This window comes from Pogona vitticeps, chromosome 5 (assembly GCF_051106095.1).
Source record: "Pogona vitticeps strain Pit_001003342236 chromosome 5, PviZW2.1, whole genome shotgun sequence".
In the NCBI taxonomy this organism is placed as follows: Eukaryota; Metazoa; Chordata; class Lepidosauria; order Squamata; family Agamidae; genus Pogona; species Pogona vitticeps.
Genome location: NC_135787.1, coordinates 192,477,770 through 192,503,771, shown reverse-complemented (window position 1 = coordinate 192,503,771; position 26,002 = coordinate 192,477,770). Strand labels below are relative to the sequence as shown.

At 42.6% G+C, this 26,002-nt stretch overlaps 1 protein-coding gene across 2 annotated transcripts in view; it reads left to right on the top strand.

Annotated features, from left to right (window-relative positions):
• Nucleotides 1-26,002, top strand: part of CHCHD3 (coiled-coil-helix-coiled-coil-helix domain containing 3) — a 261,889-nt gene that overhangs the window by 37,096 nt on the left and 198,791 nt on the right. For both annotated transcript variants that reach the window (XM_020800276.3, XM_020800275.3), the window contains exon 3: nt 6,996-7,077. In XM_020800276.3, the coding sequence (XP_020655935.3) occupies nt 6,996-7,077 (82 nt within the window). The remainder of the gene's footprint in view (nt 1-6,995; nt 7,078-26,002) is intronic.

Here is a 26,002-nt window from a genome sequence, read left to right as displayed (position 1 = left end):
GGGCTGGCGTGCATTTTGGTTGCATAGGTGGGCATGTGACCATTCATGTGACTAAGATGCAGCCCGGCTCCTTGTCAGTTAGTCCCAATTAGCCATGACAAGTTATTTAAACATCAGTATGTTTCTGGGCCTATATGTATTACAAAACATTCTGATTTTGCAGGTGTAATTGGGGTGGCTGTATCTCTTCTGGAAATTTTATTGAAGTTTGGGGCATAGGGGCTTAAAATAATGCAGAAAAGAAAGATTTAGGGCATTTCTCAGCTTATATTCTTAAGAGGTGCCTGAATGAACCTTGAATGTATGTTTGAAAATAATGTTACTGTGATGGATGTGTTTGCAAACATTTCTATTATTGTCACTTACCACCTGAACATTTGTCGGACTTCCGGAAAGCTGACATCTCCTCAGCCTGCCTAGATCAGCATTTATAATATTTTTAGCAGTTAGGTGAGGAATGAAGTAAACAAAAGATGAATGTACTGGAGTAAAGCCCTGTTTTGTGTTTGCAAAATTAAATTAAGGCAATATAGTACACAAGTTCAGTGTACTGCTTGCTTAACAACAATACAGCATTGCAGATTTAGCTTTACTGGTCATATTGAAATCTACCACCAGCTGTAAAAGCCCTCCAGAACAAAAGCTTTTCACTGGCTTTGGTAAAGTCTGGAGAAGGCTGCACCTAGACAAGAGGAAGTGTTAACAGAGAGATGAGTGTTCTTTATGCTATAACATTGCTTCTGGCAAACATCCAGTTAGGTTCTGTGAGTGGCACACTTCAGGTCCAGAGAAGTTGGAGAGAGGCAGGGGAAAAGAGGATACTACAGCAAACTTCTCAAATCAGTTGATCTCTTCTGAGATGAAGACACTTCAGGATTCAACCATATTTACCACCCAGGTTCTGGATGTATTGTTGTTCAGTCGTTTAGTCGTGTCCGACTCTTCGTGACCCCATGGACCAGAGCACGCCAGGCCCTCCTATCTTCCACCGCCTCCCGGAGTTGTGTCAAATCCATGTTGGTCGCTTCGATGACCCTGTCCAACCATCTCGTCCTCGGTCGTCCCCCTTCTCCTCTTGCCTCCACACTTTCCCAACATCAGGGGCTTTTCCAGGAAATCTTCTCTTCTCCCCTTCATTGCTACCTTGTTGTGGCAAATGGGCTTGAGTAATTCAGAGAAGCTATGAGCCGGCAGTTCGTGTCATCTGAAGTGCCAAACTTTATGGCCAAAGGCTGATGGGAGTGACTAGCATCAGGTTCCACACTCACCCCTATAAGAAGATGCGAATCAGCATTAGCTGTCCAGTTGCACCCTTTCCGCACCTGCTTTTCCTAAAGCAAACATTTATTTATTTTTATTTATTTATTTATTGCATTTATATGCCGCCCATCTAGACATAGTCTGCATCCTTGGCTGTGCAGCACAACTTTATTTTCTCCTGCGTGGTTGTGTTTCGTATCATCTGAGTCCCTTTTCGGTGCTTCCTTGGAGAAATCAAGTTGGAGTTTTTTGAGGACGGCCTCTGAGCCTTCCATCCTTTTTTCCGTTTGTCCTTTCTGCACTCTGTTGTGCTTTGCCTCTCAGGTAGTCTGAACAAATGTCTAATTTGTGATGGCGCCCTTGCTTTCGCTCTGGACTCCTGTGTTCCTTTATTAGCTGCTTCAGAGGGTGTTTCCTCAAAGGCCATTAAAAATGCCAAACAAAATCGTTATCAGCAGGTTCTCCTTCATCCCCTCTTTTGTTCGCTTGCTTGAAGAATTATTATGTACTAGATGTGACAAACTGTTCAGGTGTGTTGTAGCTCTAGCATTTAATGAGCTTTCTCATCCAAATTACTTGGGAATGCAATAAAGCTTCCTAGCCTGCAGTAGCTCAGAACTGAGTCTCTTTTGTATTTGCTTGAAGCAAGCAGGTTAACTAGCAGTAAATTCACTTCTTTTCTAAAGGTGTTGCAGTGTGCATGCTCAGACACCAGAATTAGCCACAACTCTAAAGAATGATAGCTTATCATAATAATAATAATAAAAAAACCAGGATCATGGCCACTGGCCCCATCACATCCTTGCAAAAAGCAGGGGAAGAAATGGAGGCAGTGACAGATTTTACTTTCTTGGGCTCCATGATCATTGCAGAGGGTGACAGCAGCCACGAAATTAAAAGAAATCTGCTTCTTGGGAGGAAAGCAATGACAAACCTAGACAGCATCTTCAAAAGCAGAGACATCACCTTGCCGACAAAGATCCACATAGTCAAAGCTATGGTTTTTCCTGTAGTGATCTATGGAAGTGAGAGTTGGACCATAAAGAAAGCTGACTGCCGAGGAATTGATGCTTTTGAATTGTGGTGCTGGAGGAGGCTCTTGAGTGTCCCCTGGACTGCAAGGAGAACAAACCTATCCGTTCTGAAGGAAATCAACCCTGAATGCTCACTGGAAGGACAGATCCTGAAGCTGAGGCTCCAATACTTTGGCCATCTTGTGAGAAGAGAAGACTCCCCGGAAAAGACCCTGATGTTGGGAAAGAGTGAAGGCAAGAGGAGAAGGGGACGACAGAGGACGAGATGGTTGGACAGGATCATTGAAGTGACTGACATGAATTTGATCCAACTCTGGGAGGCAGTGGAAGACAGGAGGGCCTGGTGTGCGCTTGGCCATGGGGTCACGAAGAGTCGGACATGACTAAAAAGCAAACAATAATGAAGCCAGCATGCTAATGTATTTTTGTCACTTGTTCTAGTCTGGCTTGGCCTGCAAGTGGGCATGGCTAAATAAACTGCAGATCGATGCTTGTTGTAGGTTTTTCGGGCTGTTTTGCCCGTGTTCTGCAGGTTTTTCTTCCTGACGTTTCGCCAGTCTCTGTGGCCGGCCTCTTCAGAGGACAGGAGTCCGAACTGCAGATCCTCCATCCTGTTTTGCTTTTATGGGTGAACACAGAAATCTCACTTGACAAGCCAGAGCCATAAATCCTGGTTTAGCTTATTTTTTATTTATGCCATTTCTGTGCTGATTCCCCCCCCCCCCCCGTGTAGGCAGTTTTATCTTTCTTTTGCTCCTAACTGTGACTCTTTTCCATGGTGCTTCCTCCACTCTGTTTGTTTTGTCCTCAGCATTCTCCTCGTCTTGCTTTTCCTCCATCTCCCGTTGCCTCCCTTGGCTCCTGCTCAAGAGTTCTGTCTACTTACGCTTTCTCTTCTCCGGTAGCCTCTTAAGCAGAGCTACTTGCTGCTCCAGTTCTTTCACGTTTTCTTCCCACAGTGCTTCTAGCTTGCACTTTCTGCATGTGTATGCCATGTTGTTTTCAGGCGTGAAAACCAATACTACACGCAATTTGCAGGATGCCACCACTGAAGTGTCTCTTCCTTCCATAATCCACATTACGTTTGTCCATGGGTGGGTACCCTTTCCTTTGTCTTCTTGGGAGATGGTGGGAAAGGCCACTAACATATACTGTAACTGTCTGCCTTTGTCTCTTCCTCCAGTTGAGTCTTACTACCTCTCTCCCATCAAACTCTCTCTGGGGTCTGTCTCAGTTTTATTTCTCTGCTGTGCTCCAAATAGAGTAGTCCTAAAACAAGCTGGAATTTTTTGCATGTATACATTACTGAAACAATGACGTCTATGTTGGCTTGGGCACGTCATCAAAATGGCTAATAGTCGGATTCCAAAAGATCTCCTGGATGGAGAATGAGTGCAGAGAAATCGCCCCAGAGGGAGACCACAGCTGCCATCCAAGGAGATCTGCAAGCGGGACCTGAAGGCCTTCAGAAGGGACCTCAACAGATGGGAAACCTTGACATCTGAGTGTTTAGCCTGGAGGCAGGCGTTGCATCACGGCCTCTCCCAATTTGACGAGACACTTGTCCAGCAGGCCAAGGCCAAGAGGCAGTCCTGGAAGCAGCAAAATCAGGGAGCTGGACAGGGAACGGATTGTATTTGTCTTCAGTGTGGAAGGGATTGTAACTCTTGAATTGGTCCTCTCAGCCACACTAGATGCTGTTCCAAGTCCTCCATTCAGAGCACGTTACCCTAGTCTCGAGAGACTGAAGGATGCCTAGTCAGATGTGCTGTTGGCACTGTCTTTTCCCCAGGAATAATTTGACATGTGGAGTCTGATTTTGGTGGCAGTTCTGTGGCCTGTATAACAGGTGCCATTGCCTATGGCTTCTTCAGTGGTATTGCCTTTGGCTCCTTCATATGGCTATGCCTTCTGGAATTTATAGCCCAGAAGACCATCTAAGCAAACAGGCTAAGCTGGGGACCCCTTTTTATTGCCAACAGTACCTTGGGTGTTCTGTAAAATGGAAGCAGTGCAAGTGTGCCTTAATACTGCCCCATAATTTCATCTCGGATTCATTTTTTGGAATGCCTAGTAGGAGCGCAGAGACAGCTCTGCGAAAAACCAGGTTCCCTGCCAATACTGTGTGTTTTCTAGGTGACCTTAACTTGACCAGACTTGGAGTAATTATGCTTTCCTTTATTCTCCAGTGGTTTGTTTGCACACTCTTCATTCACATCTGTGAAATAGGACTGGTCTGCCTAGATGCTTTAAACACATCAATTTGAGTCAAATTATATCTTTTCTTGAAAGTGCTTGGGCAGATTTAAAAAAAAATAGTAGGAGTGATTTCTCATACCTTATCTTTCTTCCAGGATTAGTCTTTACTCAGTTTGTGTCAATTTCTCATTTGGGAGCCATCCTCCTTACATGGGCTAATAGAATTTCTATTTAATGATCTACAGCTCCACTTTTATTCCCTATTAGGATCTGGCTGATCAATGCATAACCTAATTGATTGTTAAGGTCAAATGTGCCATGTCTTTATTGGCTGATACCCAAATCTTATTTATTGTTCTTCAGATGTTGGTTCTACGGTCCATTAGCCTTTTTCTTATCCATTCTAACACAAAGGAGCAATAAAAAATCCTGATACATAGGTTGTGGGACACCTTAATTGTTATGCATTGTATGCTTGTTGTCAGATGTCAGACCAAAGACTTGAAATATTTAAAATATCTCTCCAGAGTTGAGATTAATCTAATGATCAATTGCATCGTAAACTGTTTTGCTGTATTTGTAGTGTGGTTATGAATGAGAGCGGGTGTCTCCAGCAGGAGAAGGGAATAGAGGAGAGATCAAACAAAGGACACAGTCCACTGGGAATATTCTACAAGGAGCAAATTCCAGTAAAAAGATGCTCCTATTCACTTTGGTGAAGTTACCACAGTGGAAAATTCTGCTGGATTATATCCCAAGTTATAAGCAAGATAGTGAGTGTATATTTCTCCAGCAGTCCAGGAGAGTGAGGTGATTTTAAAGGTGCTTCTCAAAAAGAGTGATAGATGCATTTCAGAAGTAGTAGAACAGTGGTTTTCATTAATTAGAAGCCTGGGAAAAATATATCTTCATCATTCTTCTTTCTCACATTTTTGAAGTATCGCCAGTGACCCCGGTAGACTGGAGACTGAACTGAATAATTTGGTGCCAAAGTACATTAACTGATAGTCGCAAAAGACAGATCATCTTTGTATTCTGGAACATATAATTTGTAGTAACTACTGTACTGAGATGTGTTCTCGAAGGCTTTCACGGCCAGGATCCGATGGTTGTTGTGGGTTTTCCAGGTTGTTTGGCCATGTTCTTCTTCCTAACGTTTCGTTTTTCTTCCTAACATTTCGCCAGTCTCCTTGGCTGGCATCTTCAGAGGACAGGAGTCAGCACTCCGCCAGCCACAGAGACTGGTGAAATGTTAGGAAGAAAAACCTTAAGAACATGGCCAGACAGCCTGGAAAACCGACAACAACCACTGTACTGAGACTTAATTGGGACTGCAGAGTTCCTCTCCCGGCCTCCGTAGTGGTCCCCACTGGTTTGTTCACTACAGTCTTGGTTTTTCATTTCAGGCCATTTCTCATAGTTGATGTGTGACCTTTTTCATGCCTACTATAAATAAAAAAGCAATATTTGTTACTGCAGCTTCTGTTTTCTGTCATTGCAAGTTGCTTTGGCTTTGCTTGTTGAAGTCCATACTTAATGAGCTGTGGACTTCCTATCTATTTTTATGTAGTCTTTAACCCCCCCCCCCCGCCCTGATGCATAACAGGCAATATTTCTCAGCTTTCTCCTGTGGGGAGCAGAATATGCTAGGGGTAGGTTAAAGTTTAGCAGCCTCTCTTTTGCAATCGTTTGTCTGCTCCTCATCACAACTTTCCTAGATTCTTCATTAAGAATGGTAAACTTTGGTGCTCAGGGAGGTGTTTAGACCTGGACAGTTGTCCCACAGTCTCTGATTTCCGTTGCCTTTAGTTGTGGCCATGTGCCATCCAACTTCTGTAATCCACGTGACATTTTATCAATTACAGTAAAATTTACGATATCTGTGGTTCTAAGCTCCTACCCCGTGGATGCTGAAAAACATGGAAGTATTGAGCACAATAAATTACATGATCTCTGGCTTCCTCTTATGGCCAGTTCTGGTAAACATACCCTGGAAATACATATTTTTGGTTTGGCATTTTCAGCCAGAGGATAAATGAATCAGTGGATACTGATCCTGCAGATGGGAGGGGGTCCTACTGGCAGCATCATGGATGTGCTGGTCTCCTAAAACTATGGCATGGTCCAAGTTCCTGTTTTAATTAGTAGCTTGCTGAGCGATGGCAATTTCAGCAGCAGTTACATAAAGTTTGAAACCTGTGCCTCTTGTTTCTGGAGATCACCTAGAACATGTTTTGGCCACCTGAAGTGTCAAGTCCCTGTGCTTGACTGTGAAACTTATTGGGTGATGTTAAGGCAGTCATCATCTCTCGGTTTAACTTACCTCACAGGGTTGTTGTGAGAAGAGAAATGGTGAACAGGGCGATGAATCTTCTGATGTGTTCCTTGGCAGAAGGGAGGGAATGTGAATTCAGTAATGCTAATGATAGGAATATGTGATAATAATAAAAATAACTGTGTTTGCACCCATGGCACTTACTTTTCCCCAATTCTTAATTCCAGCGAATGAAGAAGACCTGAAGAAAAGAATAGCCGAAGAGTTGGCAATAGAACAAGCCAGGAGAGATGCTGAAGCTCAAAAAAGGTTTGTTTTGGCCGGAAATAGATTACCACTGTTTTGTCTTTAAATCTAAGTGTTTTGCAGTTTTGGAATGAACGGACAGCGTAGAGTTAGTTAATAACGTTTGAATACAACTGATATTTTGAAACAAAGATTTGGTAGCACTGATGTTGATATTGAGTGGATTTGTTAAACAGTGCAGAAAATTAAGGTTCTTTCTCTCCCCCCCCCCCCCCGGTCTGCCTCTATTTGACCTCTCATAGTTGGAAATGCATCACTATTCCAGTATGCTCATTTAAACAAAAAAGCTTGTCGGTTTTGTGTTAATATTTTTTCCCATCTGGAGCTTCAGCAAACCATTTGTTTAGCTCTTTAAATAAATATCTATTTAATTTATATGACACCCATTTGGCTGAGGACCACTCTGGACTGTTTATAGCACAAAATTACAAGGTAGCAATATCCAGCAATCAAATCATAAGATTACAACTCAACTATATAAAAGAAGGTAAGTAAAAGTTCACCTTGACTTTCAGTCCAGTCGTGTCCGACTGTAGGGCGCGGTGCTCATCCCAGTTTCCAAGCCATAGAGCCAGCGTTTGTCCAAAGACAGTTTCCGTGGTCACGTGGCCAGCGCGACTAGACACAGAACGCTGTGACCTTCCTACCGTGGTGGTACCTATTTATTGACTCGCATTTTTACATGCTTTCAAACGGCTAGGTTGGCAGGAGCTGGGACGAGCGATGGGAGCTCACTCTGCCACGTGGATTCGATCTTACAACGGCTGGTCTTCCAACCTTGCAGCACAGAGGCTTCTGTGGTTTAACCCACAGCGCCACCACATCCCTTATATAAAAGAAACAGTGTTATCAAATCAAAATAAGACCATTTAAAATACATTCTGAAAATACCAAACATTCAGACATATTTAAATTGAGGGTAGACAGTGGCAATAATTTATTAGCTTAGATGTCCGCAGGTTCTGTAGGTGGCGTAGTTTCAGAAGCTTGCTGAAAGAAGCAGGTCTTGCTTCTTAAAAATCCCTGGCGAAGGGACCAGATGGAGGGTGGGTGGCAGCTTATTCCCTATGTGGGGGACAACTGCCATGAAGGCCCAATGTCTTCTCTTTCTAGCCTCCTCTTGGGGGATCACTCGCTATGCCTGAGATTAAACGGGTAGAATGGGCAGTTCCAGTTGGGAGTAGGTGTTCGGCCTGATATTGAGGTCCCAAGTCATTTAGGGTTTTGTAGGTAAAAGCCATCATCTTGAAGCTAGGATGAAAATGAGCATGTAACCTGTGTCGGGCAGTCAGAATTGGGGAGATTAAAGATTATTATTGCCTCACATTGATAAGGGAAAAAATTCTAATATGCTGGACGTCTTTCGTATCTGTCCCACAAGTCCATTTCCTTCAACGGTGGAACTGTCTGATGGTGTCTGAAGTACTGGAGTTGCCCACAAAAGCTCACATTAAAATATAGCAGTCACGCTTTAAGGTACCACGATGTTTTTGTCTTCAATAATTTTTATTTTGTTCTGGCCTGATAACGCTAACACAGACTAACACGTCTGCCTCTTTTCAAAAAACGACTTCTACAACAAGTAGTTGTGAGGCAGAATGTAATCTGAAATGGAGCCCTTTCTTGCACCTAAATCACTGTGGTCCTATGGTGCCATCAGATTCTTTGTTTTTATGCAATTCCTCATCAAGCTTGGACTACATTCCCCATAGCAGCAAAATCCTATTTTCTGTTTCCTTTTCTTGCCCCTTCCTTTTCTTTATTAGTTCCAGAGATCCTTCAGTTAAAGCAGTCTTCTCTGCTTTAATTCTCAAACCCTTCCTGAAACTTGAGATCCAGTTCACTCTCCGGGCTTCCACGAGGCATAAGCATGGCCTGAGATTGCCCAGCCATCGCTTGAAATGCCAAGCACATGTCCAAAGCTAATTTTCCCTATGTTGATTCTGTTTAGGTACTTATATTGCCTTTATTTGATTATGTGCTTTGTATGTCTGGTGCGTGTTAGATTATTCATTGCTTATGAGTTAATTAATTCTGTACTAGAGTTCATATACCCGTATTTTTCGCTCCATAAGACGCACCTCTCCATAAGACGCACCAAATTTTTAGGAGAAGAAAACAGGGAAAAATAATCTGTTTTCTTCGCTCCATAAGACGCACAGACTTTCCATCCCCCTGTTTTGTGGAAAAAAAGTGCGTTTTATAGTGCAAAAAATACGGTAGTTATAAAGCCAATTCCACAAACAACGGTCATTGTATGCATTCTTGTGTGTTCAGTAACAATCCCCTCTTCCTTGGAATAAGTAGTGTGGTGTGAGTGTGTGCCTGGGATAAATCTGCTGAGTTGCATTAGAGCTGATCGCTTATATGTATATAATCTCCGAAAAATTGTGAATTCATATTTATGTCCAAAGAGCGCAGTTAATAATATCTGACGTCTTAGTTAATGGGGTTTACCTATTTTGATGTAAAGCCCCAATTGACTTCAGTCAGACTTTGTCCTGTGTACTTTTGTGTAAAATTACAGCCTAGATTGGCTTTAAAATTGTTTGTAATTGGTTACAAGAATATAAATATATCATCAAAACAAGAACTACAAGCAGCACTGCACACACATGGTTAAAACATGTCTCTGATTAAACACTAAAACAAATCAATGCGTTATGGTGAAATAGCTGCTCTTTGAAATATTATGGTTTGTCTTAATTGATTTTTGATTTTCACAAGGAAATGTGTTTAGTATTTGTGTGTTAGTGTTAATGTAATTAGTGTTAGCATTTAAAAGTAGAACAGTTTATTGCGTGCTTTAATTATCCCTGGTGTTCTGCCATGCTAGGTTTTGGTAACATTAAGCAGTGTCTGCTTCTGGTGGTTTTCATCTTCCATTCCTAAACTGTATTCTTTGTTGGATGCCAGGTCAACATATAGAATCATAGACTAATGGAGTTGGAAGGGACCTGTAAGACCATCGAGTCCAATCCCCTGCTCAATGCAGGAATCCAAATCAAAGCAGATTTGACAAATGTTTGTTCAATTTTCCCTTCAGTGCCTCCAGCATTGGAGCGCTCACCACCTCCTAAGATAATTGGTTCCATTGTTGTACTGCTCTAACAGTTAAGAAGTTTTTCCTGATAATCAGCCGAAATCTGACTTCTTGTAACTTGAGCCCATTGTTGCGTGTCTTGCAGTTTGGGATGATCGAGAATGGATCTTGCCCCTCTTCTGTGTGACTATCTTTCAAGTATTTGAAAAGTGCTGTCGTATCTCCCTCAGTCTTCATTTCAAAAGGCTAAACATACCCAGTTCTTTCCATCTTTCCTCATAGAGTTCGGTTTCCAGTCCGCTGATCCTCCTTGTTGCCTTCTTCTGAACTCGCTCCAGTTTGTTGGCATCTTTTTAAAAGTGTAGTGTCCGGAACTTGACACAGTACTCTAGATGAGGCTTAACCAGTGCTGGATAAAAGGGGACTAGTACCTCATGGGATTTGGAGGCTGTTGATGCCTCCTAAAAGTGCATTTGGCTTTTTTAATTTTTTTTTGCGGCCACATTGCACGGTTGGCTCATATTCAGTTTTTGACCTACAACAATTTCAAGGTCCTTCTCAGTTCTAGTCAACGTTCCCTCTAAGTTTCTGTCCTGCAGCCCGGGAGCCTTGCTCTGTGTGCGCAGGGGGTAGGCGAGGCTTCATTCAAAATGGGAAGTCAACATGCAAGCATGCACACCCGCAGCTTAGAGAGGCTATTGCTTGTAGTATTACAGAGCCAAGTATCCCCATCTTGTATAGAAATACAAAGAGCTCCATTTCAGTGGAATACGACTCCTAGAACCTCTTAGCCAGTCGTATCGGTTGGGGCTTTCTGGGAGTTCTCGTTCCCAATGGTAGCTTTTCCAAACTCTTCAGCTACAATATCCTTCTTTTCCTGAGTCAGCAATGGCTAGAATCCCTTGCGAAGAGGGTTCTGTATAAGACCCGTTGTGTGCATCAGGCCGATGGAAGTTGGTGTTGAGTCCCCTCAAAGGTCGTCAAATCTAGCAGAATACGCCTTCAGCTGGAGTCAACCCAAAAAAAAGGGTGCATGTTTCTGACACCACGTCCAGGCACTGGGTTTTGCAGGATTGAGTAGCATTCCCCAGGGGTGCAGATGTGGCTCCCACAGAATCCCTAGCATCAAGGAGCCCTTCTGTGCCCTTGGGGAATGCTCAATCTTGTTTTTCAAGCACGGAGAAGCAATACCTCCTACTGCTGTTCCCTGGCTTCAAACCAACAGCTCCCCAACATTTTTGGCAACACTCCTTTCGATTTCTGAGAAATCCTACCTGCGTCCCTGACTCTTCTTTTTTCCTACCAACTCTCGGGTAAGAAAAAAAAGATTCAGTTTGCAATCCAAAATTGGAAATGATAACAAAAACATTGTAAGAAAACGACAATAGCTTGAGAAATTGTGGCACCTAGCACCAGCTGATAGCTAGCGGTCACAGGTATTTTGTTTCGAGCTGAAAGAAACGTTACAAAAACCACAGTTTCATCTTCCTCCTTGGAATTTCTTCATGTGCTCCTAGGGGAATCTCCCTACCCCACCGCACCCGGTTTGGGAACCAAAGTTTAGGTTTGGTCTTTTAAAGGAGAAAGGTGGGGTTAAACATATTTTAAGTAAATAAATAAATGTCTTTTCTGCTCTAACCTTCAGAGCACAAATAGCCTTGGTGGCAAATGGTCTGTTCTGAATTGAAATCCATGCACTCTCATCCCTTCTGGCTTTAGACTCTCCACTGCTTGGCATTGCATGTGGGACTCATCCCTCTGAGTTTTGGAGCTATGACCGTTTGGGCAGGAAGTTCTGGCTGTGGGTTCCAGTATCTGAATAGCTAACAACAATAGGAAAGGGCGTTCCTGACGGTGCTCAGGGTCAGGCTCCAGCAGTTAGAAAAGGAATATCTCTGCAGTAACCAAAAGAGATGAGCCAAGCAGGCGTGCAGTAAGGAAGCCTCAGTTGTCCCTGTAGTTCTAGCATATGCTTTAGTGTGGCAGGGAAGAGGGCCAGACTGAGCCATAGGTTGGGTTCCTAGTCAATCTGGATCCTACCTAGTCCCATTGTCCTGATGGATGATGTCAGTTGTAGTCTAACACATCTGAAGGACACTGCTTTGGAGAAAAATGGTATAGATCAGGGGTCCCCAATCCCTGGTCTGTGGACCGGTGCCGATCCGTGGCTTTGCCAGGCCCAGGCTGCAGAGACACATCTCCTGCCTCTGACACATGCACAGCCCCTCCCATGCATGGACAGATGCAAACACGGCCCCTCCTATGCACACACGCACACACAACCCCTCCCATGCATGTATGGACACCCCCCCCTCGAGCACACTAAACTGGTCTGTGGAGGCAACCATATCAGTAACTGAAAAATCCTGAAGCCATAAGTGACATTGTTGGATGTCAGTGATAGACCACAGACTTTGAATTTGTAAAGTTCTAACCAAAACATGTGGCCTCTCCACATGAAACATCTTTGGTCGAAAGATCTTTGACTGATGTCCTGGACAGATTCTTGCTTGAGACACTGGGGGGTGGCCAGTGGACAGACTTAGGAGGCAGGACTTGTATAAATGCTGATCTGGCTCGGCATCAAGTCACCTTATCTGTTCTGCTAATAGAGTGTTTTGGGCAAATGTGAAATCACACCAAGCTTTCGTAATTAAACAGCTTGACCCAGAAGAGGATTTCTAGAAGCTACGACTGCACAAATCCTTTTTGTACTGTCTGAGAACAAAAAAATAAAACACGTATAAGGGGAAATGGAATGACAGAGATGGCCTCTGCTTGGCATTTTGCAAAGTTTACCCAGGGGTTTCTTCTTGTGCCATTCACTGATAAGGCTCTGTGTGCAACATCCCCCACTTTCTACAATAGATAATTTAGTTCTTTCCGGTTCCTTTCTGGAATGATTTTTTTGGAAGGATATGTGTATTCCAGCAGTGGTTTCTGTAGGTGGTAGTCATATGGTTTAGAAGTATAATACTCCTCTGTGCTTCCTTTCCCCCCCTAATCTGACAAGACTTCTGAAAAATCCCATCTGTTTGTGAAACTTGTGTAGCTCTTTCTTTGAAAAACAAAACCCATTAGAATGAATCATTTTCACGAGGGTTCCTTTGGCATCTAGATAGTAAGGCACGCTTGCAGCTATGTCATCATAGCAATGTACCGGGCAGAGGTACACAACACTCGCAACGCTGGGGGTGGCTCTAAAATACACATCCTTGTGCTGATGAGTCCCCCTCTCCTCTCTGTCACGATGCCGTCGCATTGCTGATGGGCGAGGCAGAGAAATCCACAGTCAAGGATAGGAGCAGGAAAGATGGGCAACTTTGGATTCCGGAATGGATTGTCACCATCTTGAAACGTCCAAGGTTGCCATGCGGTCTTGGTTGAGTTCACTTTTTCACTCTGCTTCCCTTCCTAGAATTCCTTTGCAGTATCACCAGAATGTGACATCTGTTTCTTTACAATCCCTTCTCTGAATGCACCTTCTTCGCGACCATCTTGATAACTCTGTTGTCCTTGTAAGCCTATATTGCATTGGAATACTGACATCAAATAAATTTAAGGAACTACTACTTCTTCACATTATTATTATTATTATTATTATTATTATTATTATTATTATTATTATTATTATTATTATTATTATTATTATTATTATTATTATTATTATTATTATTATTATTAGTAGTAGTAGTAGTAGTAGTAGTAGTAGTAGTAGTAGTAGTGGTGGTGGTGGTGGTGGTGGTGGTGGTGGTAGTAGTAGTAACTGTTACTGTTAGTGTTAGTATTAGTATTAGTATTATTAGTAATATTATTAGTAGTATTAGTATGCCGCATTTCTTCCTACAAAGGGATGCAAGGCGGCTCACAGCATTAAAATTCACAGTTAAAACACAGGTTAAATATTAAAAGACAAACAATATATGATTTAAAATAAAATTAAAAGATTAAAACATGGAAACATGGAAAAGATTAAAATTACATGCTAAACTTAGGATGGAGGTGTGTTTATTTGGAATAAGCCTCTGTAGCCCATCAGGTACATTAATTGCATATAATCGTCTCTCCCCACTTTTTTAAACCTCTCTTTAGTTTGCCTCCTGTGCTACTGTACAAATTTGAAATTCATACACATAACCATGGCAGTAGTCATGACAATTACAAGATGAGGATGTTGTTGTTTTGACTTATATATCACCCCATAATGCAAAAACACTCTTGGAGTGGTTTACAACATAATAGCTCCCCCCCCCCGCCCCCGAGTGAGTTGGGTACTCATTTTACCAATCTTGGAAGGATGGAAAGTTGAGCCGATCTTGAGCTGGCTACCTGAATCTGTTGAGATCGAATTCAGGTTGTGAATAATGCTTGGACTGCAATACTGCAGTTTCTCCGCTACACCTCGGGGCTTGTGGGTGTTGCTTTAATCCTGTTAGATGGAAGAGATGGAAATCATAAATCTGTGAATCTTTTCTTTGTTCTCATAATAGACACAAAACATGTATTGAATGCTGCTGTTGCTTGTTGTGTGATTTTTTTTCCAGCTGTAGATAGTTGCTGCAAACTGGTGGTAACTCCGGAAGGGAGCCTCTGTCTAGGTTCAGAGCGGAGAAGATTAGGAGGTTGGTCGGTTCTAATGGGTCATCCTCTGCTCTCTGCAGCCTTCTTGTTATAGTTATGGGCCAGTATTTCAGAACCACCCACCCACCTTTTCTGAACCGAAAATATTTATCTGCCAAGTGCCGTGACAAGTTGATCGAATTGTACGGAGGGAGCGGCACCCGGGTCAGAGCGCTCAGATGTCCCTCTAGCCTTGCGTTGAGAATGTCCATTTCTTTCCCTGATTGAAAGAATACTCTGCGGGGTTATATACCATGGCTGCTGTCCTAACCCAATCTGGCAGACTTCTAATGGGACACATGTGAATAGTTGGTGCTGTACAGCTGTGATTAAGTCTTCATCGTCTCCCCGAGTCCATACGTCAGGTTCTTTGACAGCGAGAAAAATGTCACTCCTTCTGACCCTCTAGCCTTTGACACCAGAGCTGCACCTTGTACCTGACAGAGCAAATAAGAGCCTTTGCTCATTTAATATCTTTTCTTGGCGATGTGAATTTTTAGAATGGGCTCATGTCAAAAACCGCATGCATCAAAATCGGTATTTTTGCTTGAGGTTCATTTGGGCGCTCCATCCTTTAGCAGAGGTAAAAAGCTACTCTCTTCCTAAGACTGTAAAATGGAGATGCACTAATGTTAGCAATTTAATTTAGAGCCGTTCTACTTTGTCACTCTTCGCTGTTCTTCTTTGCCAAAGTACTTAAGGTGACATTCAGAAACTACCCTGGGTTTGTGAATCCATGTCTTTTAAATGAGCTTTAGAGCGTTTTTTTGCACACAGTGACATGTATTACATAGCTGTATTTTTATCTCTTTCTGTGTTTTTTAAAAAATTGAGTATCCTTTTCTTGCTAAAGTCACTGTCAGACCTAAGGATGCTTTCAAGATGCATTAAAAGTTGTTATTCTCAGAGCTCTGGTTTCTAGTTTGAAAGAACAGGTTCAATGTGTCCTTTCTGTGAAACTGCTTCCTCGTGATCTTATTAGTTGTGTTTCCTGCTTCTTGGAGGGCAAAATAAAAGAACGGGGCCCACCTAATTGAATAAAATCACACACTAACAGTACATGCATAAAATATTTTAAGATTCGGGCCACGGAGACATTTCCTTTTCTTCAGGGCGTGGAAATCTCTCAGTGCAAAGTCCTGGGTTTATACAGTGGAGGAAACCGGTGAAGTCCCATGTTGTCAAGAGCTTGTCCTTGTGTAAGTGTTGTTGTTGTTTGGTCGTTAAATCGTGTCTGACTCTTCGTGACCTCGTGGACCAGAGCCCATCAGGCCCTCCTGTCCTCCACTGCCTCCCGGAGTGCGGTCAAATTCGTGTTGAGTCACTTGGATGACCCTGTCCAGGCATCTCGTCCTCTGTTGTCCCCTTCTCCTCTTGTCCTCACACTTTCCCAACATCAGGGGCTTTTCCAGGGAGTCTTCTCTTCTCATGAGATGGCTAAAGGATTGGAGCCTCAGCTTCCAGTGAGCACTCAGGGTCGATTTCCTTCAGAATGGATAGGTTTGTTCTCCTTGCAGTCCAGGGAACTCTCACGAGTCTCCTCCAGCACCACAATTCAAAAGCATCAATTCTTCAGCAGTCAGCTTTCTGTAAGTGTAAGTGGTAGCCTGCATAATAAATTTCCTCCTGGGGCCGTATCTCATGGTGTTCTCCTGACTTTGGACTGCTGCCCTGAGAGAAAGAGAGGGAAAAATAATCAGCACTGACATTTAAATTCTTTTTGGGGGCATGTAAGCATTTTAGGCATAATGTTAAAACCTTGAAATTTAATTTTTTTTAAAATGTATACTGCGCCTATGTTAATCAAAGTCTAACGTTCTGAATCTAATTCAATCAAAATTGGTGCTAGAGTTACTCTAACTTTGTTGGTTAATTTTAATGCCGCAATTTAATTTTAATGTTAAATTATATTTTGCTTTTATAAAATTATGAATCCCTCTGAACAAGCTGAGAAAAATAGATGCGGGAGTGTATTTGCCTTTCCAAAAGCAAGGATCTTGTTGCTGTGCCCCGGGATCTAGGCTTCTACGGCAAAGTTTCCCATCCTTGGTACTACAGGTGTGCTAGACCACATTTCTTATTACCCAGCCAATATGGCTTATAATGGAGATGATGGGCTTTGTAGTCAGACTGCATATGGGGACAGAGTGCCTTTAACCAGAAGAATAGGTAAACTTTCTAATTATAAGCTTTGTCATGGAATCATAAAATCATGGTGTTGGAAGGGGCCTCCAAATCTATCGACTCCAACCCCCTGCTCAAGGCAGGAATCCAAATCAAGGCAGATCTGAAAGAGGGTTGTCCAGTTTTCTATTGAATGCCTCCAGCCTTGGAGCACTTGCCACCTCCAGAGGTCACTGGTTCCATTGTCATACTGGTCTAACAGTTAAGAGTCCCCCCCCCCGATATTTAGCTGTAATCTGTTTTCTTGTCGCTTGAGCCCATTATTAGATGCCATGCACTCTGGGATGATTGAGAACAGATCCTGCCCCTCCTCTGTATATCTACCTTTCAAGGATTGAAGGATGCTCTCCTATCTCCCCTCAATATTATTTTCTCAAGGCTAGACATGCCTTGTTCTTTCAGTCTTCCCTTCTGTTTTTTAGCATCCTTCTTCAAGTGTATTCAGAGATGAGGCCTAAGCAGTCCTGAATAGAGGAGAACTAGTACCTATGGATGCTGTGAATTAATATTCATTTTTAATTCCAGTCATAGTATTCTAGTTCCTATGTTCTGTGTGCAATCCTGCCTAAGTTCATTTGTTCATAATTAAGTGGCATAGCGGGAGAAATAAGATTAACTTCCTTGAGTTGAATACTAGTGTTTGGATGCTCATCTGTTAAGCTTTCCTTTCCTTGTTCCATGGCTGTGATGAGTGTTGGCCATCTAAATCTACCACTGACATCCTAGTGGATGATGTTTCTACAGTTAGAAGCACTGGACTTGATGATGCGGAGGTGGCATGCCGTGGCGCTGTACCAATGAGCGTTGTGGCTCATGAACTCTGGAGATGAGAAATATGCACCTGGTCAGCAAGATACAACCTGCTGTGTTGATTTGTGTGAAAAAAACCCTGCAGAGAAATCTGTACATCTCGGTGGAGCAATGGGCCTTCCCTCAAGGAGAGTGTGACAAATGAACACGAGTTTCCAGGGAGTGCTAAATAACAGTCTTCCCATCCAAGATAAAATAAAAGTTCTGTATAAAAGGAAGACTTCTTGACAAGAAGGAAGCTTTCCCACTTTCCCTTTAAGCTATGCGGCTGTGTAGTGTTGTGTCAGGCGCATGCCTGCACAGCCAGTGTTTCCACGCCTTTGGTTCCAGTTGTGTCCGGAGCTGTGCACGGGGTTTGTGAGTGAGGAGCCCCACCCAGGAGGGCTGAAAATTAGAGAGAATGTAGAAATGTATGTGTCGTCAGCTTCTTATTGAGCCATACTCTCTTTGTGAGTCTAGAGAACATGGTAGCTGCTTTGCCAATGCGTTTATCCAGTTCGACATCCAGAAAGAGGGTGTCAGAGATGGTTGAGCCAAGGTAAAAGATACCAAGAGAAAAAAGGCCTGCGTTTTCAGGGTTTTCCTAGAAATTTGTAATGATAGGGCTCAATAGACCCTCGTTTCTTTCTTGGTTGGAGGAGCGATCCACTGGTGGTTCTGCTTTGGGAGGATCAGCTGACAGGGCGCTGTCATTGCCCAGGGGACATCCGACTGGGTACGCAGTCCTCACATTCTTTGAAGAGGCTCCTTCCGTTTCCCCCTGCGGTGGACCTATGATGGCAGCCTGTTTGAGAAATGTGGGGGATTTCTGGAACAGCTGTTTCTTCTGTACCTCTTCACTTAACGGATCAGAAGGTGATCAAGTGAAAATGTCCAGTGTTGCTGATCTTAAAGCGAAGGCGATTTGGTGCAGATGAAGTTGGTCCTTCAATGAACTGATCTCATGACCATTGAAGGCTGTAAAGATTAACAGTTAGTGCTTGAAGTTGGGCTTGGAAACAGCGTTCAGCTGGCATCTTACCTTGGCTTTATTAAAGCGTGGATGGCCGCATTCTGCGCTTAGCTGAAGTTTCCAAACCCTTTTCAAAGGTAGCTCCATGTAGAATGTATTATGTATGTCACTAATATATGGTTGGGGGACATGGTGGTGCTGCGGGTTAAACCGCAGAAGCCTCTGTGATGCAAGGTCAGAAGACCAGCTGTCATAAGATCGAATCCACATGACGGAGTGAGCTCCCATCGCTTGTCCCAGCTCCTGCCAACCTAGCCATTCGAAAGCATGCAAAAATGCAAGTAAATATGTGGCCACATGACCACAGAAACTGTTTTTGGACAAATGCTGGCTCTACGGCTTGGAGATGAGCACTGGCCCCTAGAGTTGGACACATGACTCAATGTCAAGGGGAACCTTTACCTTTACTAATGTATGGTTGAGTGACTCAGAGGTTGCTCTCTTCAAAGAGGACAAGAGGCTTTGATAGGCACTGCCCTTATAAGTCAAACGGGTCCTCTCCCTCTTGCCTTTCCATTGTCAGACAAAAAAACCCTCTCCAGGCAGGCTTTTAAGTACTAATTTGTCTCTGGAATGTTGGTTTTTAACAGTTTTAAAAATGTTTTTTAATTGTTTTTTTTTTAATCTAGATTTTTCTTCTTAATATAGATTTTTTTAAACAAGCTATTTGTATACTATTTTAAAACATTGTTTTATAGTTTTATCTCTTGTGAGTGGCCTTGTTTCCCCTATGGGGAGAAAGGTGGCATATAAATACAATACAATATAATACATTACATTTCAATGCAGTATAATAGGGCTGCAGGTGGTGTACCAGTCTAAGGTGATAAAAATCACTCCCGGCTTCTTCTGCCATCAGAGATTTTCTGAGTACTGCAGAGTGTTAGTCTTCTAAACTGGAAGTTTTGAGGGAATAAACGTTGCCCTTGACATTTAGTCCAGTTGTGTCCGACTCTAGGGCGCGGTGCTCATCCCCGTATCCAAGCCGTAGTGCCACCGTTTTGTCCGTAGATTGTTTCCATGGTCACGTGGCCAGCGCGACTAGACACGGAATGCCGTGACTTTCCCATCGAGGTGGTACCTATTTATCTACTCGTGGTTTTACATGCTTTCGAACGGATAAGTTGGCAGGAACTGGGACAAGCGATGGGAGCTCCCTCCATTGCTTGGATTCAATCTTACGACGGCTGGTCTTCTGACCTTGCAGCCCAGAGGCTTCTGCGGTTTAACCCGCAGCACCACCACGGAATACAATTCCATATAAGACGTAATTGCAGTTTTCATCTAGAGTAGTTGTTTTTTGTATCCACCATATTGTTGTCTTGTTTGGATGGTGTCTCAGCTTGATCATCTGCAAGGACCCTACAAACTGCCTCCAGATACTGTACTTGGGTACAGTGTTCCAGGAAGCAGAATAGAATATATTTGGATATCATTGATTAATTGTTATATGATGGAATAGAAGTCTTCCAGTACCATCTTCTGAGAACGTAGGGAATCACTGTAGCACTGTTTGTCTTAAACTCAACCCTAATAGATGAGGGTTGATATCATGGTGGATGGTGCAAAAGCTTGAGAAGAATCAGGAAGGCAGTGCTCCCCCAGTGCATTCCTCAGTGTAAGAAATCCACCTGGACAATTAAGCCAGTTCTATTCCATAATTAGGTCTGAAATGTTGTTGAAAGGGATCTCATTAATTGGTATCAGCCAACAAGATGATGCTTGCCCTCAACATCATCTTTCCTTGCTTGAATGTGGAAAGGATCCTGCTAGTTTTAATAAAGCTGTATGTGTTGCCTCCGTACATCTGATGCCTGTTACTACTACCACTACTACAATTGCAAGTCCTTCTTCTGTGTAGTGCTCTTCCACAAATAAACAGTTGCGGTTCTGGTAGGAAAGTAATAGTAATGCCCCCTTCCTCACTTGGTGCTGGTTTGTAGGTGCTCTGAATGGTAGAGATCCAATTACTTCTGTGAATTTATGGACTAAATGGCAGGGAGAGAAGATTGCAATGCCCTGGGAAATCAAAAGTGGGAGGATAATTTAGTGATTTTATTATAGTGATTATGATATTGACGAACTCACTGCTGAGGTTTGTGTTGTCAGCCTCAGTGGAATATTGGATTTCCACAGCTGAAATATGTACTGAAAATGCTTGAACCAAGGAGATTGTGTAGTGTTAGTGGTGAAGGTGAAAATAAACATAAATTTTTAAAAATTTGCAAAGCACACTTTCCCTAATATTTGAAATGCCCCCTGTTTTTTGCATTGCCAGCATTTACCTTGAAGTCCTTTAGGTGCACGTGGTGTGTACCATATGACAGTGGCTGTTTTTGTGCATTTTTAAAATTTATATGTACAAACATATCATGTGATACACACATTATATCTTTAATATTTGAGAGATGAATTTGAGTCATTTTGGTATTGTAAGTCTCAGCCTAACATTGAGGTTGTGAATATAAAGTTTGTAGTCTCAACTATGCGTGAATGTATGTGCCTTCCAGTGAGCCATTTAAAAGAAAGATATGCCCTGTATTAATGCCATCGCATAATCCTAAACTCTGTCGAAGTGCTAGACTTACCTTTTGTCTCATTGTGAGAAATCACTAAATCACCAGGATTCCTTCCCTTGTTTCCTAGGCTATAACTTGGCAGTGTGTACTGTGCATCTGTTTTAAGCTTCTGGTTCCTCATGGTTTCTATGACTCCAGTACACACGGTGTCTTCTCTTGTCTTGCCTTATTCCTTCTTCTCAAAGTCATCTCCAGTGTGGATTAAGTACTCTGCAACACACTTCAACCATGTGCAATGATAACAAACTTGTGGTTTGGACTCATTCATCTCTGCTGATTTCTAATAGATAGTGTCTTTTTCTCACTATTTTGCTTCTTTTCAATCACTTCCTGTCTCATGCTTCTCCACTCCTTGTATGAATGACAAGTCTCCTAGATTCCATTCATTCATTCATTCATTCATTCATTCATTCATTCATTCATTCATTCATTCATTCATTCATTCATTCATTCATTCATTCATTCATTCATTCAATTTCTATACTGCCCCATTAGTACAAAGCACTGCTCTGGGCTGTTTACAGTCAGCTATGAACCCAATAAATGCAATAAAAACACAATAATAATAAACCTTATTTTTTTGTCCAGCTTATAACCTGGTTTTGCTCATGGTTATTAGGAAAGTTCATTAAATTATAGGTAAGCATGTCACACTCATTGTTAGGAGAAAGTCATAGTGTGGAAATTCCATGTTACTAGACAATTCAGACAAGACAGAGGTTCTCCTGGTCAGTCAAAAAATGGTCATAGAATAGGGTTGGAGCCTGTGATGGATGGGGTTACACTCTCTCTGAAAACACAGGCGCGCAGTTTGAGGGTGCTTCTGGATTCATTTCTGAGCCTGGACGCCCAGGGTTCAGCCATGGCCAAAAGTGCCTTTGCACAGTTAAAACTAGTGTGCTAGCTGCACCTATTTCTTGAGTTTCTTGAGACATCTGATCTGACCATGGTGATACATGGCCCAGTTACATCTTGGTTGTGTTCTACGTGGGGCTCCCTTTGGAAAGTGTTTGGAATCTTCAGACGATCTAAAATGCCGCAACCGAATTGCCAACTGGGCCTGGTTACAGGGAACATATAACTCCCCAGTTACAGCAGCTTCACTGGCTGCCGATCCGTTTCTGGGCACAATTCAAAGTCCTGTTTTCAACCTATAAAGCCCTAAACGGCTTGAGTCCAAGCTATCTAAAAAAAATACATCTCCCTCTGTGAGCCTGCCCATGCATTAAGATCATTAGGGGAGACCATTATCTCAGTCCCATCATAATTTAATCCCACACAAGTTTCTTAAATATGGAGAAGTTTCAAGACAAAGACAAATTAAGTCATATTTGTTGTGGGTTTTTCGGGCTCTTTGGCCATGTTCTGAAGGTTTTTCTTCCTAACGTTTCGCCAGTCTCTGTGGCCGGCATCTTCAGAGGACAGCACTCAGAAGAAAAACCTTCAGAACATGGGCAAAGAGCACGAAAAACCCACAACAACCATTAGATCCTGGCCGTGAAAGCCTTCGCAAATACATTAAGTCATATTTGATTCACAATGTGATTGTCGGGGAGTTTTTGTCTTTGCACCTTAGTTGAAGACCCTTGCATCCAATTCCCTCTCTGCCCTCTGAAAACCCAGTCTTCAGAGACTCTGTAGGGTAGACTTTGTCAATACAGTGCCTTCCAGATGGGTTGAACTACAATCCTACTGTTCCTAGCCATCATGATCATCAACCTCTGGGCTTATGCCTTCGAAATCTGTTGGTTTCTTTCCATTATTGTCAGCCAGGGAAAGGTGCTTTAGAAAAGAGATATACTCTTGGCCATTGTAATAATAATTTAACAGTTCACTGCACACAAAAGACCAGTTAACGACACCCATCACCTACAGTGACAGATCATCTCTCCCTCTTATCACAACAATACACCCACAAAAAAACAACAACAACACTGATCACCACAATCACCCTTCTCCTGGAAAGGACAAAAGCTGATCCCACAGCTATAAATACTCAGCTATCCAAACAAACTGCACCAGAGCACAGACAGAATTCTGACTCCTGTCCTCTGGAGGATGCCAGCCACAGTGACTGGTGAAACGTTAGGAAGAGCAACTTTTAGAACACGGCCAAAGAGTCTGAAAAACCCACAACAACCATCAATTTAACAGTTGGTTTGCCAGAGTTAGCTTAGTATTTATCTACACATCATCACTTCTAATTCCTTTTTCTTTTGTGTTATATTTTCCGGATTATACGCCTTAGGGCAGGGACTCCCATTATTAAAGGCTGTTGTAAGAGTCTTTTTAAACAGAGGAGTAAGATGGAAATGCTTTGAATAAATGAGATGAAATAAAACAGTAGATGTGGTTTGTTTCACACTGTGATTTCTGTGCATTCTCTGGCAGGGCAAACAGTTGTGTTACTTCCCCACCACCTCACACCCTGCCGTTGTTTGCTGCCAAACAGATGGTAACAACTTAGCAACAGCGAACCCTTCTCGTTTTAGCTTTCCATTTGGAAGCGGCAACTTCTAGAAATGTGGCTCTGAAGCTTCCAGCAAATGCAATATTTTCCCCCCTCCTCCTTCTGAGCAAAGCCGCCAATAGCTGTTCAAACAGCCCCCAAATAATGAGTTTATTCTTCAGGGGCAGCTGGGCTCCGTATGGTGTGGTATTTTATCTGTCATTTGCTAGATAACATACCGCAACCTTTGCCCACTGTATTTCTGAATCTTCTTGCCCATTTGTTGAGGAAAATTCCCGTAAACACTAAATCAACTTTAAAAATGTGTGTAGACAGCAAGCCTGAGTGTCTCACCCAGAGGGAAGGATATTAGGAATTGTTAATTGCTCTGACTCTTTGCAGGGCGAAGCCCCATTGTAAAACATTTTGCCATTAACTGGGACACTTATGTAAAGGCACTCCTTCCCCCAGTTTTGTTTTGTTAATTTCTCGGCAGCATGTCGTTTAGATATATGAGGAAGTGATGTGCTATAACTATCAAACCGTTATAAAGCATCTGCCTTTTTCTAAGCAGGGTTGATTGATTGACTGATTGATCGATTGCATGTATATATCACCCATCTGGGCAGGTTACAAGTGAATATTTTACAGAAAAAGCTTTGTCACACTATTGTAATATGGACATCTTATTTCTTTGATACAAGGAAAATTGCTGGCTATGTTTCCTCTTATACATGTGGATTTCCTTTTTAAAGTACAAAAATAAGTATAAAGTATTAAAACATCTGTTCCGTTCTCCCAAAATCCCAGTCTTAGACTTTCTTCAACAAGTGATTATCTCAATTTTCCAAGTGGGAGCACACAGTATTTTTAAATGTGAAACTATATGGCCCTGGATGGATTGCTATTCGCACTACCATCAACACAAATGAAGAAGAAAAATCTCCTGGCTGGTAGCATCTCTACTCTTCTGAATTCCAGATAGAAAAAACAGCATAGTGTATTCTATAGCTAAGGAGATAAACTGAATACCAGTGGTACAACTCGTAGAACCAGTAACTGAAATGAATGTATTTCTAAACTGTTGCTGTTGTTTAGTCGTTAAGTCATGTCCGACTCTTTGTGACCCCATGGGCCAGAGCATGCCAAGTCCTCCTATCTTCCACTGCCTCCCAGAGTTGGGTCAAATCCATGTTGGTCGCTTCGATGACCCTGTCCAGCCATCTCGTCCTCTGTCGTCCCCTTTCTCCTCTTACCTTCACTCTTTCCCAACATCAGGGTCTTTGCCAGGGAGTCTTCTCATGAGATGGCCAAAGTAGTGGAGCCTCAGCTTCAGGATCTGTCCTTCCAATGAGCACTCAGGGTTGATTTCATTCAAAATGGATAGGTTTGTTCTCCGTGCAGTCCAGGGAACTCTCAAGAGCCTCCTCCAGCACCACAATTGAAAAGCATCAATTCTTCGGTGGTCAGCCTTCTTGATGGTCCAGCTCTCACTTCCATACATCGCTACTGGAGAAACCATAGCTTTGACTATGCGGACCTTTGTCAGCAAGGTGATGTATCTGCTTTTTAAGATGCTGTCTAGGTTTGTCATCGCTTTCCTCCCAAGAAGCAGGCGTCTTTTAATTTTGTGGCTGCTGTTACCCTCTGCAGTGATCATGGAGCCCAAAAAAGTAAAATCTGTCACTGCCTCCATATCTAAACTGTAAAATCCATCAAATATATGATAATCAAATTCTAAAACAGTAAAATCCATCAAATACATGATTATCTCTGGATTTATATCTATACATATTTACTATACGCATTGGTTCCTCAGAGGCTCAGGTGTTCCTGGACTAAAATTCCCAGAAGCCATCACCACTAGCTGTGCTGACCAGGATTTCTGGGAGTTGTAGTCCAAGAAAATCTGGATATTCAAGATTGAGAACCACTAGAATAGAGAGAAAAGGAGTAGATCTGTCTCTCACTTGCAGGTCCACCATCGAATTGCAATGATATGAAAGGAGAGAGGATAAGGAGGGAGGCATGCACTGGGGCAATAGCTATTCCTTTGCTGGCTGAAGGACTGGATCAGATATATAAATTCCTTACTGTGAATTTCTTCCTGGGAATTTCCTCCACTGGGCCTTGGACTTCTGGCTGGTTGTAGAGGCCAGAGTAGACCTCCTTTTGGCACTGCAATTCAATGTACGTCTGCTCCGTGATGTTGCTCTGCTTTTTTTTCCTGC